General features: G+C 35.6%; 1 protein-coding gene across 1 annotated transcript in view; it reads right to left on the bottom strand.

The window, feature by feature from the left end:
- The window catches only part of AGMO (alkylglycerol monooxygenase), a 409,277-nt gene that overhangs the window by 357,292 nt on the left and 34,688 nt on the right, over positions 1-17,297 (bottom strand). The window contains exons 3-4 of the mRNA XM_055347366.2: positions 2,416-2,699; positions 837-967 (exon numbers count right to left, since the gene is read on the bottom strand). Of these exons, the coding sequence (XP_055203341.1) occupies positions 837-967; positions 2,416-2,541 (257 nt within the window). The 5' untranslated portion in view covers positions 2,542-2,699. The remainder of the gene's footprint in view (positions 1-836; positions 968-2,415; positions 2,700-17,297) is intronic.

Below are 17,297 nucleotides of genomic sequence, written 5' to 3' on the forward strand. Positions count from 1 at the left end.
GAAAAATAGGTAAGCATCATGTCATGTGATAATTCTAGATCTGGGATAAGCACACAATTCCATGGGACTGTAGTGTAGGAATGCAGGAATGCCTAACATAATGTTGGAAAACAGATAAAGCTTGCTGAAGAGTGTGATGTCTATGCTTAGACCTAATAAATGAATCTGAATTGGCCTGGATGGCTTTCCAGGCAGAGGGAAGTGCCTGTGGCATGTGGACAATGGCAAGTAGTAAAGCATGACAGGATAAACATGACAAACAGACAGGAGAGTGGACGACCCAAAAGCAAAGCCAGAGAAACAATGTTCTCTATAGTTCAAGACAGTGATTTTTACCTTACACTTGAGGCAATAGAGAGCCAGTGAAGGGTTTCCACTGGATTCGTATTATGGAAATGCTTGGCTGCAAACGGGGTTTTACTAGAGCCAGACACCAATTAGCAAACTATTGTAGTTATTCAGAGATTTGTGTGACCTGCTGTAGGGAATGGCTACACCCGAGACAGCTATTCTTTCTGAAGCTGGAAGAGACAAAACACAATCTTAATAGAGAACCAGACCATAACTCAGAGTTGGAACTGCAATAAGGCAAATGAAGCACTCATTTCAAAGGGATATCAACAGAGTCAAGATAAATAATGTTTGGGGTGATTTTTTAAGTAAGTGCAAAAAATCAATGAAGAACAAAATATCAAAATTTTAAATAATGACATGAACTGAATTTTTTGGGAAAATTTGTGTAAATAAACTAATTCTCCCATGCATTGGGTTCCTTTGCCCCTCATACTTAGGCAATTTCAGTTTTTATGCTCAGCGTTGTTGACCATCTAACTCACCTTGGAAGTCGAGACAGAACACCAGCTGAGATTGACGTTAAAGCATCATCCAGGCGACCTGGTGGCTTTCCTTTGCGAATCCAGCTGACAACAAGTTCAAGCAGCATCAAAGAAATGAAAAATGGAGTTGCCTGGAAAGGAAATTGCAGAAAAGAGATGCTATTATGTTCCATATGAAATTATTTTACATTTCCTGATTAGTCATTTCAGAATTGAAAGGCCCAGATTTGGGAAGCCCTGCAGGAGATGGTAGACACTCATTTTAGAGGATTACTTCCTACACAGTGGTAAAGAAGTCTAATTATTTTAGACATACACTAAATATGTGCTCAAATTCTATCATCCAATTTGAATATGAAATGTAATCATAGATATAACCACGATAATTATAATATTATAAGATTAAGAGGAACATCTTCCAAATTAGTTTAAAAAATACATTTAGAATAAGGTAGATAATTAGAGGTCTATTGTCTCTACATGTATAATTTAGATCCACTTCAAGAGGCTTTCCTTAAAGATGCACATAATTCTAATTTTTCATATTAGGCTTACCAGAACTATTTCTAATGATGAAATTCAAAGAGTAGAGACAATTTTCTGCTTAGAATTTTAGAGAATATGGTAATTTTACATGTTTGCTTAAAACATGATTCAGATTTTATTCATTTGGTTTTGATTTTTGTTTCACATAATAAGAGATGTTTTGAAAGCTCCACTATTGGTGATGGAGCATTGAATTTGGTTTGATGTTGCAGTATAAACAATAATAATTTATGAAGATATCAGTGCCACTTTTTTTAACTTAAAAACTCAGAAAGAAAGTGTAATATCTAATCTTGAAAAAGATATGGATTTTACTCATTTGGAAGCTAATCATGAGTTTTGAAGCTTTCTAAACTGAACTCTCAATAATATATTCTATGATGTCATTTTTTTTCTATTTCTGCCCTGAACTAGTGAGTGTTGTAGGAATAACTTTGATAGGGTGTGTAACTTCAGTATTCATGTTCTAATTCTGGATATTTCCACTTCCAATCATAGCCAGGAACCAGAAGTGAAATGTGCCTCTGAGCACTTCAGAGTTTCAAAGAAAACTTGGGTCAAATTCAAACTTAGGAAGTCAGAGTTGGACCTGGTCAAGCTGCATATCCTTCATTCTGCTGAACTACTCTACCAAATGAAAGAGGAAATAGTTTCCCTGGAAGGGGTGGACAAGTGAAAGATTTAAAAATGAAATTGTTACAAAGTTTACTGATGTGGTGTAACTATTTGTCATTGAGCTTCCAATAGCTACATTTACAATGCCATGGAGTCCAGGAAAACTTTAAACTTTTGTTTTTATCATATTCTGGAGTGACGTATAAAGGAGGGAATTTACAGGTGAAGATGGCTATGGATTGTAAGAAAATTCAAGTGGAAATTCTACTTTTGCTTCACGCCTTTAAGAAACTGAATTATTATTATTAGAATGTAATCATTTGAATAATGCAAGTGAACAAAACCCTAAGGATATTGACCTTACCATTTATTAAGAAAGCAGCAAGAATAAGAGTAGCCTCTTCCAATAAAGTCTCACCTTTTTTACATAATCAGGCACCTCTTCTAATGTTTGGAATGAAGTTTCATTGGGTTTCATCGTGTAAAACAACATGCGAAATCCCTGGGAAACTGAAACATCCTGCTGGGCTTCTGGGTTCTTCATTTCTGCCCTTGTCTGATTCCCAGCTGGAGAATATTTAGGATTCAATGCTTGAAGCCTGAGGCTGAACAAAGAGGATGAGATGTGCAGCTCAGAACAAGCTCTTTGTCAGAGAACAGCTAAAACCAAAGCTCCATTGAGAGCACACTCAACAGCCGATTCTGTGTAGAGAGACAGGAAAATACAAGGATCAAGAACAAGTACAGAGTTCAGTGGGCGCTGGGCCAGAAACAGGGCATGTGGGGGAGGGAAAAGAGGACTCATACCCAAATCAAAGCCATACAGTGCAGTTTGACTGTAGGTGGAACAAGTTACTACTTAAAAAAGAAGAGAAAAAACATTATAATAGTGTCTCGGAAAGAAAAAAGTGATAATGCAGGTATATGTTCACTCTGAAAAACTGGAAATTCAAGCATCAAGTCACATAGAAAAACATTTTTTTCTCCTCATTTAGAAATTTACAATGTGTTCAAGCTTGTAGTTTCTTTATTTCCTACAGAGACTGTGTATAGGCGAGCTACTTAATAATAGCTTGAAAGTCAGTAAGCACTGAATATCTGGCTCCTTATTGCCTATCTATATTTCTGTATCTGAATCATGTTATTATAACTTCTGAATGTTTGCAACCAGTTTAGGGGCATTTGGCTTATTACATAATCTACATTATTTAATGGAAAATTGGCTAGTCACATCTTCTCTATTCTTCTTAGTACTTATGGGAACTTTCTGATTAAAGAAGGTGCCAAGATGTTGCTGTGAGACCTATTTCTGTTTTACAGAAAGAGCTTAAGTGATTGTACCTTTTAAGTAGATTAGAAGGCACTTAATTTATTACATTACCAGTGAATATGTGTAGCTTGCCAGAATAGCCTCAGCCCTTTACCCAAAACAGCTGTAATCATCCTTTAGCTGCCATTTCATCATTTAAAGATGTTTACATAGATCTAATTAAAGTATCAATGCACGATTGTTTTAGAAAAATATAGAAACTAAAGATAAGCAATAATAAGCTGCCCAAAACGCTATTAACATTTTGGTACATGTATGGTCAGTTTTGCTATAATGTGATATATCCATTCCTAAAAATCACTATACTGTACAAAATTGTGCAATAAAAACCATAGGAGTTGTGAGAAAAAATGTGATTAGGGTAAAATACTCAAAAACTTCATAATGACCCACAAGGTACAAGAAAAAAAGGATGAGAGCCTAATAAAAATGGTAGCACACTTTCACACGTTACATGGTTAAGATATACATAAATACTAAAATAAATATGATGCTTTACCTTGAAAAAGACCTGAAACTTGTTTTGGAAATTAGGCATTGGAAGATTTGCAAACAGTAAGTTACTTTAGCTTGTTGAAATGTGGGTTATCTGAAATCAGACAGAAAGTTGCAATATGACATATGGGTGTCACAGCTCACAACACATAGGTGAAGTGAGGGTGTTACTATAAGTGGTGGGTGTATTTTGTGCATCCTAAGCCTTTCTGTTTTTCAGTTCAGTTTTTTAAAGTTCAAGTACTCTTTTTCACTGAAAAAAAATCACACATGAGCATAGGCAGTATGCTCAAATTATTTTCTGGTATACTAATCACATTGGAACAAATTTAATCTCAAAGCATATGTTGTAGCAGAATTGACTGTCCTTTCAGACCATTCCCATTACAAATAAGTACATATGGACATTAATTTTTAATGAAGGTGTCTGGGCGTGGTGGCTCACACCTGTAATCCCAGCCAGTACTTTGGGAGGCCGAGACAGGCTGATCACCTGAGGTCAGGATTTTGAGACCAGCCTGGCCAACATGGCAAAACCCCGTGTCTACTAAAAATACAAAAATTAGCTGGGTGTGGTGATGGGCACCTGTAGTCCCAGCTATTCGGGAGGCTGAGGCAGGAGAATTGCTTGAACCCAAGAGGTGGAGGTTGCAGAGAGTGGAGATTTTGCCATTGCACTCCAGGCTGGGGGACAGAGCAAGACTCTGTCTCAAAAACAAACAAAAAAAATTAATAAAAATGATCAGAGTAGGCATACTGTTTTATTACCTGCTTTCAAAACAATTTTGGAAATTAACAATGTGATACAAGAGAAAAAAATACAAACAATATAGGTGTATATAAAGTCAAAAGTGGCAGCATCCTTTCTTCTCAATATATGCACACCTTCCACTCCACTTCAGAGGGATAACATATCCTCTTGGTGGGTTTTTTTTTTTTTGCCATATCTGTTTTTTCCTAAAAGGGGTAGTTATTATCATTATTACTATACAAATACGTTTCTATATACACCTAATGGTTCGATTTTGCAATGGACCTTATCAAACATAAGATACAGCAACTTCCTTCTTGGAGTCAATAACTTTCCAGGAACATTTCTTTTTTAGTATATGGTTATATAGGTATAGCCTTTTCTTCGTTGTTTTTACTGGCTGCAAAAGTGTGTGTGTGCATTCCAATGAGCAAAACAAAATTATTTCTAACTTTTTAAAGCAGAAGCAATTTTATACAAAAAAAAGTTGTTACATAGATGATGGGAGAAGTAAAAAACCAAGCAGGAACAAAGAGGTAATCTAGAGATTAGTACCAATAGGAAGCCACTACCATTGTTAAATTGTAGGGACAAATGGAGAAGGTTGTATTAGTAGAGCCCAGGGGCTATGGTCATCGAGGAAAAGTTGGAACCACCATTGGCTTGTCTAGCAAGAGTATTTCCCGTGGAGCAAAGCCAATCAAAGCCAGAAATAATACCCATGGCAGAGAGGGAAGAAAGGGAAATACTATGGCTTCTCCCTTCTTCCTGCCCACCAGTCTCCCAACAGTACTTCCCATTAGGCTATGACATGGTTTGGATTTGCGTCCCGGCCCAAATCTCATGTCAAATTGAAATCCCCAGTGTTGGAGGAGGGGCCTCGTGGGAGGTGATTGGATCATGGGGGTAGATTGCCCTCTTGCTGTTCTCCTGATAGTGAGTGAGTTCTCAAGAGATCGGTTGTTTAAAAGTGTGTAGCACCTCCCTCTTCTCTCTCGTCCTCCTGCTCTGGTCATGTAAGGCACACCTGTTTCCCCTTCTGCAGTGATTGAAAGTTACTTGAGGCCTCCCTAGCAATTATTCCTGTACAGCCTGCAGAACTGTGAGGCAACTAAAACTCTTTTCTTTACAGATTACTCAATCTCAGATTGTTCTTTACAGCAGTGTGAGAATAGACTAATACAAGCTAAATGAGTCAAAAGCCAGTTGACAGAAAAAGCTAGAAAAAGAAGCCTGCTGAAGGTAACCTCTTACTACACACAGTGCTGAAGGAGAAAGGGAGGGAAGAATCAATCTATGGAAAAAGTCAACCAAGAACCAGCACACCATCATAACTTATTTAATTACTCCTCTATTGTTGTGTGTGTAAACGCAGTCTTCCATTTTTAACTAATAAATTTAATGCAACGATAAACATCATGGTATAAATATTTATACATTTTGCACGTTTTTTGTTACATAGATTCCTAGCAGCGGAATTATGCTATGAAGAGGATGTAAAATTTACCCTTTGATAATTGCTGCCGAATTCCCCTTTCAGATTGCCTTCCCCTCCACACTCTTGCTAACACTGGCTATTATTAATCTTTCATAATTTTTAGCCAATTAGTTAATGAAAAAATGGTATCTTGTTTTAATTTGCATCTCACTAATGACACTGAACATCTTTCAGTACACTTATTAACGTTTTTTGCTTCTTAATCTGAAATTTATTTTTTAATATGAGCTGCACATTATTTCATTGTCATTATTGGTTTATAGGCCATTTGTATTATAAATATATAATTCTATATACAGTATATATATTCTGATATATGTGACAAGTATTTTCTCATTTCATATTCACTAGTTATCTATATGTTGTCATACTGGAATTGTAACTTTGTGTGTGCTGTTATCCTTTGTTACCTCTGCTTTTGGATCTTGCTTATGAACATTTCCCTTGCCAGAATTCTGTAAGAATAATCTTCTGATTTTTTTTTTTTTTTTGGAGCATTTAAAGGATTTCTGTTGTTTCAATTATCTGGAATTTAGTTTTCCATATAGTATGTAGTAATTATTTGACTTTTTACCTTGCCTTTATGGATCACAGTTCTTGCCACACCATTAGTCAGTCAATACTTGCCCCACTATTCTATGTACCTGTACTATTTCCAGGCTCTTCATTCAGCTCTATGGATGTTTTTATCTACTCTTATGCTAGTAGCATGTTGTCTTCATTATTGTACTGTCATAATAAATTCTGGTAACTTGTAGAACAATTTATCATGCTTGAATTTTATTTCTCAAAAATATGAAGCTGTTTTCACACATTTGCTTGTGTAAATGTTTAGACTAAACTTCAAAGCATCCTGTTGGCATTTTAATTGGAACTACATTAAATTCATGGATTAATTTGGAAAGAATTGACATCGGAGACACTCAATAAATTTGTTTTGAATGAATGAATGTATATACTAAAATCATTTGAACTTAATTCTATGACTAAATCATGTCAATGCTCACTTCGAACACTTCTATTCCTTATATCTTCCATTCTTTTTTTTTCCTTTGTACTGTTACAGATTGCACAAAGTTTTCAGGAGAGTACATGTATAATTGCATACCTTACTATAATTTTTTTTGCTTATATATGTGAAGGATAAGTTGGCTAAATATACACTTTTTGGTTCAAATAATAATTCTTTCAAAATTCAACAGAGACAGAGCACTTTGGCTGAAGACCTGTTAGGTGAAGCCAAGGTGGACAAAACAGAGGACTTTGAACCTTCACATGAACCAAAAAGAGGACGCTTGTGTTAGTCCTTTTGAACGCTGCCAATAAAAGACATACCTGAGACTGGGTAATTCGTGAGGAAAAAGAGATTTAATGGACTCACAATTCCACGTGGCTGGGGAGGCCTCACAATCATGGAAGAAGGTGAAAGGCATGTCTTCCATGGGCAGCAGGCAAGAAAGAGAATGAGAACCAAGTGAAAGGGGTCTCCCCTTATCTTATGAGATCTCCCATCCGATCTTATGAGACTTATTCACTATCAGGAGAACAATGGGGGAAAGCGGCCCCATGATTCAATTTATTCAGTTATCTCCCACCAGGTCCCTTCCACAATTTGAATATGAAATGTAGTCATAGATATATCCACAATAATTATAACATTACAAGATCAAGAGGAACATCTTCCAAATTAGTTTAAAAAATACATTTAGAATAAGGTAGATAATTAGAAGTCTATTGGGACTTCTAAGTTGTGGGAGCTACAATTCAAGATGATATTTGGGTGGGGACACAGCCAAACTATATCAACACCCCGGACATTTTCGGATGTCTTCTTGTCTGAATAACTCTGACAAGATCTGACAAGATCTGACAAGATCTCTGCTCAAAGCTACCTAGTCAAAGGAATTCTACTGGGGATTCCTTTTTTTTTTTTTTTTTTTGGTCTAATTCAAGGGAAAATGCTTGAGAAGAGCCTAATATGAGTGTCAGACATCCCATGAGAATGTCTTACATGAGGAACTATTTACTCTCAGTATTTGCATTTGCAAATCAATGAACACAAAAAGACATCAAAAGATCTTTATTGAAATGACATGAAAGAAACAACTGATTAGGAACCTCTGGTGATACTGATAAAGGTCCAAATTTGAGAGAGAAAACACAGTAATTTGAATAGGAGAAATTTAATATAAAGGTTTGCCAGCTGTAACAGGTAGCTGGCATAATAAGGGAGTGGCTAATAAAAGTTAAGAAAACTCAGAAGAACATAGGAATAGAAGGCAGAAGGGGCAGCCACTACCCCCAGGGCTGGACTGGGGAACTTGCTTTAAATCAGCCCTTTAGGATGAAAAAGGACAGAAGACGCTGCTCACCAGGAATTTCTCACTAGAGGCACTTTCCTACAAAACCACTTGAAGAGGTGCCAGGTAAGCTACTGGCTGCTATGCATTTCAGGAACTGGGCACTGAAGAATCTGCCTGTGTTACAAGACCCTGCCAAGTGAGCATGTAGGAACAAGGGAGGAAAACCTCTTCCTTTAACAATGACTGTCTGCAGCCCACTCCTGACAAAGCTTAACATCATGTCCAGCTAGCAAAGAAAAATATTTAAAGACCTATTTCCATTTCACAAATCAGGTAATAAAGTTTGAATTTGGAGATGAGAGGCAATAAACCTATAATTAGTACAAGACATAACACTCTTTAATAATTATAAAAAGTCTTCATCATAGTCTCTTATTTATATGATACTTAGCTTCAATGTTTATAAAATTGTAAAAAATCTAAAGGCTTTTCTGGGAGGTGTTTATGTAAGAAAAGCAGAGTGGTAGAACCTCTATAATTATAGATCTGCCTTTTCTTTTGGCATCTAATATTTCAAAATATTATTAAGTCTGAGTTCAACTTGCCTTAAAAAAAAGTCATTCATTTCTACCTCCTGGGTGCTTGTAGAATATTTTTGTGCCTTTGAAATTAAATCATTTTAGTTTTTTATATTTTGGGTAGAATATTTTTAAGAGGTGAGTGTCCTTAAACCTCAGATTTGAATCTTCCTTTGCTTTAGGGAAATTTCTGCCATTGTGTTTGTGCCTATTATTTATGTTCCATTGATTTTTTTACACTTCTTCACGAATGAGATTTATCTGTTTACCAGATACCGTTTGTCTACCATATCCGTTATATTGTCTGTGTCCATTTTCATCTCCTTTTTATTTTCTGACATTGTCTTCTTAAGTCTATACTTTGGGTATAGCTTTTTGTGTTTTTTTTTATTTATTTTTTATTTATTTATTTTTTTTTTTGCTATTTTCATCTTCCTTCTGGGTCTACTTCAAATTTCACAATGGCATTATTTGTTTTCTTAAATGTTTTCCTAAACTCTCTCAGTCTTCTTTTGTATTTATTTCTTATCATATGGCCTCATTTTTTCTTCAGTTTTTTTTTCCTATTTCACTTGAGTGTATACAACAGTTCTGCCTAAAATTGTTCTTAGTTTCCTGGAGATAATACTCAAAAGCATGTTCTTTATCAACTTTTAATAAGCTCTTTCCCCTTCTTCACTCCCAATTTGTCTTATTGTGGATGGGTACGGGTTCTTTATGCTTCTTTTCCCCCCAACCAAAAAAAACAAAAAAAGATGTGGATGAATAGTCCTTGTGTCCACCCCACGTATATGTGGCACTTTGGAGTTTAGGTCTGCCTTATCGGTTCAGCATGAGATGGTGGAGGATAGAGCTATCACTCAGCAGCCCCAGCTATCCCAGCAGGCTTTTACAGTGAATTAGAGCTGCCATGGCACGTATCGGCTTTCCTTATTTTGATTTTGTTCTCCTTGGCCTCTACTCTTTCTATAAACATACAAAAGTACCATTTGAGATCTTCCTATAATTTGTATTTGTTGAAGCTGGGGTAAGTCCAAGGCCTAGTGTTTGGGGTAACCCAGTCAGAAAACATGGCTTTTGCTTTTGGAAAAATTGACAATTGTGACAAATGAGAATTTGTTTAGAAGAAAGATTCTCAATCCATGACATTTCTAGCTTGTAACAATTGCTATAACTCTCCCACTTTGGATGATAAATTTCTCCTCAGCTGTCATTGGCCCTCAAAGCCAAAATGACTCCAATTAGAATGCATCAATATCACTCATAGTTCTCCCCACCAGTACTGACCACATGCAGATTACAGGGTTCATCCATTACAGCAGAGGAAGGAAACTCTTTTTTTTCTTTCTTTTTTTTTTTTTTTAAAGAAACTGGGTTGAAGAAGTAGTTCATTGAATGGCTGTCTTACAACCAAGGATTAAGAGTAACATACAGAGATGCATTTCAAGGGGAATTCAAGAAAGGAAATCCTAACGTTCTGCTTGATGCTGCCATATTTCCAAACTTTAACTCTCCAAATGAGGGGACATATGGTTTGCTAGATTGTACTCTAGAACTGGTGAAGTCCTTTCCTTCTCCACGTATCTTTCTCTTTAGTCATCAGAATCATTTACTGGGAATTAGACTGGAAACCTACACTGACATGATCATCTTAAAAAGTTTGTTTATATCTCTAAAAGTATAAAATAATATATATTTACTGTAGAAATATAGAAAATGCAGAAGATTTTTAAGAAAAAAGTACTCATAACCACACCAATCAGATTGTAGTCTCACCAATATTTTAATGAACATCTTGTATTTAGGGTCTTTTTCAGGCACATTATTTTACATAGATGAGTTCATACTCTATGTGTCATGTGGGGTCAAGCTTTGTAAAATTTGGAAGCCACATGATGAAAAGACAAAGCCCCAGATTAGGTGTCTGAGTCTCTGAGTTACTACACAGAGAAGAGCAGCCCATCAATCAGGTCATTATATGAGCAAATACCAAATTTGTAATGTATTTTGTGTTTTATTTGTTATTATTTGAACCTTGTTCACCTAACGGCTAACAGTCTCCTAACTAATATATCCAGAAAAGCATTGGAGGGTTTTGAACAGAAGAGTCACATGGTCCAATGTATTGTATGAAATGATCATTTGGTTTTTTTTGTGAAGAATGGACTTTAGAGAGGTAGGCTGGAAGCAGAGGACTCTTCATAAATAGTTGATATAGTTCAGGTAAATCTTGCTTACTTTCACTAGGATAGTTGCAGCAGAAAGAGTCAAAGTGAAAGGGTGACTGTGAAAACATATTAGAGGTAGAGCTGATAAGGTTTGCTAAGAGATCAGATGTGGGGAATGAGATTAAAAGAGAGAAGACATGAATAATTCAAGACTTTGATTCAACCTGCTGAAAGAATAAAGTTGTTATTTACTGTGATGGACAAACTGCAAGATTTGGCTTAAAGCATGATATGAGATGCTTGTAGACATCAAAGTCAAGATGGTTTCACGGGTTGATATATAAATCTGGAGTTCAAAGCCCAAAATAGAATTCTCAATGAAAAGAAAAAGTACTGACAAAACTAATTACAAGCCAAACCTAAGAATGATTTTCATGTATTCACTTCAATCATACTCAAATGAATAAATAATACTCATTTTTAGTTTGAAAACCAGATCTATTATATTTATTTTCATGACCATTTTTGGAGTTCAAATGCAAATATAATATATGATAATTTACATATTAGTATAAATAATCTCATAATATAAGTAATTTTTAGAGAATACTGTTCATATTGTAATATATAGTACAGTAAACATATTTTAATATTAAGACATATCCAAACTGTTTTTCAAAGTGTGTGTTTAGTATTTCCATTATTACGAGAGTTCCAGTTGCTCTGCATGACTTGCAGAAATTGATATGTGCAGGTTTATTTTTATTTTTTATTTTCCTTTTCTGAGTTAATTGGCTACATTATTTGTACAGAATATTATTTCCATAATAAAAAGTTAATTATTTTCCCTTTTACTACAGTCCCATATATTTTGAGGACACTTTTTTAAAGAATCTATTTGTGTGTTGCCAAAATTTTAATATTGTCTCTAAGAGTCTTTGAATCTTTTGTATTAATACTTTTCATTAGAAAACAGCAGCATGTGAACCTTAAATCACTCTCTATTTTCTCAGATCAGATTTTATTACTTTTGGCCAAAGTCCTTTCCACGACTTAGAAGGCAAAGATCAGGTAGAACATGATCTTTAAAGAAATTGATGGCATACACTTGAGGTCAGAGCATAAAAAACAAATAGTATTTCAGAAGTTATTTCTTTAAAATCCCATCAAGCTAATACATCTCATTGTTATTTTAACAGTAGTCAGTGCCAAAAGAACGACTCAAAGTGCTGCATACATATCAGTGTCAGAATCTATGTAATTCTCTTTACGGGATTGATTGTGAGTCAGTCAGTGTTGGAATTAATCCAAATTCACAGTGCAGAATAAAAGAATGTGGAAGATCTCCTGAGTATTTCTTTCAGAGATAAATATATAGATATTTCAAAGGTTCTAAGAAGTCCAGCAGCATACAAATGTATTTTAATTTGCTCAACCTGCAGTTTCTTATTTGTAATTTACTACAGCGTTCCTGTTAACCTATCACCAGCAAACAACTCTAAAAGGGCGAATTACCTGATTCATGACTTGGGGTTGCTACTCTAACTTAGAATGTCTATAGGACTTGTTTCTCTTTTGAGGAAATAATAGATAACACTGATATTGGTAATCATAACTAATGTCCATGACTTGGAGGAAAAATTATTATAAAAGATGTGTCTATGTTTGAAAACAAATAAGAAAAGATTGGTTCCATCATGTTTTACACTACACACAGATTGTGTTTCTAATAATGGCAGCAGATCAGGCACAGTCCTTTACCTAAGGACTCATCACAGGGACTGCTGCCTGCTGGTGACAGGCCCTGTGAACCTTCTTTTATGAGACAGAGTTGAAGCAATTCATCATAGACTTAAATCCAGTTCTTACCATTATTTAGGACACGTGGTTAAGAATGTTTCTCTAGTTTTAGTACCAAGAATAATGTGTTTCTCCTGAACGACATTTATGTTATTTAATTTTGTGGATGCTATGAATCACTTACCTAATCATGTTTCCCACTTCAGATGGTTAAATAGGTAACTTAGTGTCAAATGTGTGACATAAATCTTAAGTGTATAGAATTCAAACGGCGGCATACTGTCTTAGTCTGTTATGACAGCTATAAGAGAACACCATAGACTGGGTGGCTTATAAACAGCAGAAATTTATTTCTCACAGTTTTGGAAGCTTGAAGTCCAAGAGCAAGATGCCTGCAAATTTGTTGTCTTGTAAGATCCTGCTTCTGGGTTCATAGATAATCATCTTTTCACTGTGCCCTCACATGGCAGAAGAGGCAAAAGAGATCTCTGGGGCCTTTTTTGTAAGGCCACTAATCCCGACCATGTGGGCTCCACCCTCATGACACAATCGTCTTCCAAAGGCCCCATCTCCTAATATAATCAGTTTGTGTGTTAGGATTTCAACGTACTGATTTTGAGGGGAAGGGACACAAACATTCAGATCATTGCACAGGCTGAACTCATTCCAGGATTCACAGTGATTCCTGCTCATAAATATATACACACACATATATACATATATATATACATATATTTTTTGCCTAAATCTTATCATCTATTTCACTTTGTTTTATTGAGCTTTATTAAGTGTGTTGATACACAATGTTTTCATCTCTTCTTGTAATGAAGTAGAAAATTTAGTAAGCTAATAGATCATGTGATGAACAAAAATAGCAGTTCTCTAGTTAGATAGTGCCTCATTTTATAGGCATTTCTCAGAAGACACCTATACATCTTTATTATCCTTACAACAGCACAGATTGTAGTTAAGAAGACCCATTATTTGGTGGGTCCAGACTGCTGGCTATGACAATGGAAAACAACTAAAGATTTTTAGGACACCAATTCATGATCCAAGAAAATTGATATATTTTTCATTTATTTTAACTTTTATTTTAAGCATTATCTCCCAAAATAAACAGACATTGATATACTGATTTTTACTTTAGACTTTTTCTTGGAGGAAGATTATTAGCACTTAATATTCTGCGTAAGGAACTGTGCTGCAATAGACTTCCAATATGTAACTTCTTTGCCCCGTCATGAACCACTGTGCTATTGTTGCCATCACCTAGTCAAGAATTCTTGTGTCTAAGCTGAAATCAGAAATGTCTGAAAGAAATCTTCTGTTCATCTTCATTGCCAGCACTAGAACATTATTGCCTGTCACCGTCACCTGCTCTGTTCAAAGGAATGAATTGGATGCCTCACGATCAGCTTGTTGCTTTTTTTTTTTTAAACCAGTGGGTGGGGTGTGGGGACGGGGAACAACAACTTCCTAAGTCATGGATGTTCTTCAGAATAATAGAGGATACCTTACACAAACAAATCCAAAGCCATGTAGCTTCCACATCTTCCCTCCCCCCTCAGAACTATATGAAAATTTAAAAATTCTACTAGTCGAAAGTTACTGTTCTGAGAATAAAAAGGTAAACTGTAAACTCTGAAAAATGTTTACATATGCTATATTTAATAAAATACTTGGATCTGGAATAAATAATGCTGAAAATGCTAAACTCAAAAACAATTTTTTTTAAAAAAAGGGCAAAAGATTTGAAGAGATGCTGTACTAAAGAAATTCATATGTCAAATAAATACTAAAGAAATGCTCAACGCCTTTAGTCATTAGGGAAATGCAAATTAAAAACACTACACACATATTAAAATAGGTAAAATTAAAAAGACATGCTAGTAAGTGTTTGTGAGGATGTGGAGGAACTGAAGGCATCATAAGCTGTTGGTGGGAATGAAAAAAATGGTACAAATCATTATGGAAAGTTGTTTGGTAGCTTCTTAAGAAATTAAACATACATTTACCAAATAATCAAGTCATTCCGCTCTTAGATATTTACCCAAGAAAAGTGAAATCATATACCCATGCAAATACCAGCACACACATGTTCATAGCACATTCATTTGTACTTATTACAGATACATCACACAATCCATAGGCTTCTTATACAACCTGCTAAAAGTTCCCATTGCGGTGTTGAGTTTCTGGGAACTATTTAATTGGTCTGTCAGATTTCCCTGCCTGTATCTGGGAGTTTCCTTTGATGCTTCTACTGTCTTACTTCCCATATTCAGTTTAACGTTAACACCTATAAGTTTTTCTGGTAAGTCAGTATACTATTACAACCTACTAGTGGGTTATAACATCAATTTAATGGGTCATGAGTAGAATTTTTAAAAATTAGAACAGAAAGAAGATAATAAAATTATTCCAAAATTTTATTATGTTTTACCAGTGGTAAAATTAATTTTATTTACAAGATTTTGTTTCACATTCACAGACATACACTTACACAGAGTTGAATCTTTTAAAAAATGTAAATTGCAGTTACAAAATTATTGCAAACCGCTGCTTCAAATCAGACGCTTTCTCTTCATTTCTACCACTATCATACATCACACCTCTGAGCCACTCTCTACCTTCTCTTCTGCCTCTCTGCTTTCTCTCCAACACACTTTGAATCCACTGCCAGACAGCCACTAGAAAAATCTTTTTAGCATCTGAATCATATCGACCCTTTCTCTACCTTATGATTCTCCACTGGCATCCATGGCCTTTGGAGTAAAGTGATGCACACCCCCATGCCCACTGTACCTACATTTGAGGCTATAACATGACCTGGCTCCTGTTTCTCTTACCCCAGCCATAACCTCACTATATGCCTCCCACCCTTTCACTTCACTCTTTGTGATCCTACTGTCAATATCCCCATGTACCTCAGCACCTTCAAGCTCATGTTTACCTCTGCCTAGAATACTTTTCTTGACCTCTTAGCATTCCTGGATCCTTCTCATTGTTTCATGAATCAGTGTAAGTATGCCCCACTTAGAGTTGTCTTCTTTGAATACCAACTGACTTCTGGATATCTCCAGTTGGATACTATACACGTATTTAGAATTTAACATGTCGTTATTGAGCTCATTTTTGTTCATCCTTGCCTCCCTTTTCACACTACCATCAACAAAACTGTATATCTTTCCTATATCTCTACTTCTGTGAAAGTCGCCACTTTTCTAGAGCCTGGACGCATCCGTATTCCTCTCATTCTCTCCACATTCACATCTATTCTATCTCCAAGTCTTTGAAGATTCTACTTCTGATACTGCCAGGTAGATGTCTCCTTTTTAATCAAATTGCTTAAGGCTGGGTGTGGTGGCTCACACCTGTAGTCCCAGCACTTTGGGAGGCTGACGCAGGCAGATCTCTTGAGTATAGGAGTTTGAGACCAGCCTGGGCAACATGGTGAAACCCTATCTTCAGAAAAATACAAAAATTATCTAGGTGTGGTGGCACATGCTTGTAGTCCCAGCTACTCAGGAGGCTAAGATGGGAGAATCACCTGAGCCTGAGGAGGTCAAGGATGCAGTGGACTGTGATTGGTGATTATGCCACTACACTGTAGCCTGGATAAAGAGTGAGATCCTGTCTCAAAATAAATACAAAAAAAAATCAAAGAGTTTAGTATATGTTTATATTCATGAAACAAATGAGAATATTTGAAACATATAAATTCCTAGGATTTTTCAACTTTGTAGATTTTATTGTCATGCTATGATATGATTTACAACATCCATGCTTATCTCTACTGCAGCATAATGTCCAGTTACTGTGTGCATTCACAGCTTGGAGGATGGAGCATGAACCTAGATCATGCCTACATTAGGGCAGAGACCTCTAAGCCCAACAGTAAAGAAAGTATATCTGGAAAGTTCCAGCTCCCTAGAAGTTTCAACCACCAACTGGGCCTTGCACAGCTACACAGCAGTGCTGAACTTTATTTTTAATCTATCAGTAAATTCCTGATTTGTACTAGTATTTTATTTTGTTCCTTTCCTTATATTACCCAATATTCTTTTAACATAACAAATGTTTGCCAGCTTTGTTTAAATTTCCAGCAAATTTAAATCAATTTTTTGTCAATCTCTCTAGATAAGTTGAATTAGTCTTAGCAAAAAATCTGCTGTTCTAAATTTGTTATAACTGGTTCAGTATTTCACTTGAATTTTTTACATATTAAAATAAAGCCTAGTTTCTTTGATAGCGTGTAGTCTCAGCTGAAATGAGTAAAATGCATCAGAATTTTTTAAAAAATCACTCCCTTGAGGGAGTTTATTTTTCATTAAGGAGTTAAGGTGTCGTTTCCAAACTTCTTATGTTCGAAAC

Source organism: Gorilla gorilla, chromosome 6, assembly GCF_029281585.2.
Source record: "Gorilla gorilla gorilla isolate KB3781 chromosome 6, NHGRI_mGorGor1-v2.1_pri, whole genome shotgun sequence".
Taxonomy (NCBI): domain Eukaryota; kingdom Metazoa; phylum Chordata; class Mammalia; order Primates; family Hominidae; genus Gorilla; species Gorilla gorilla.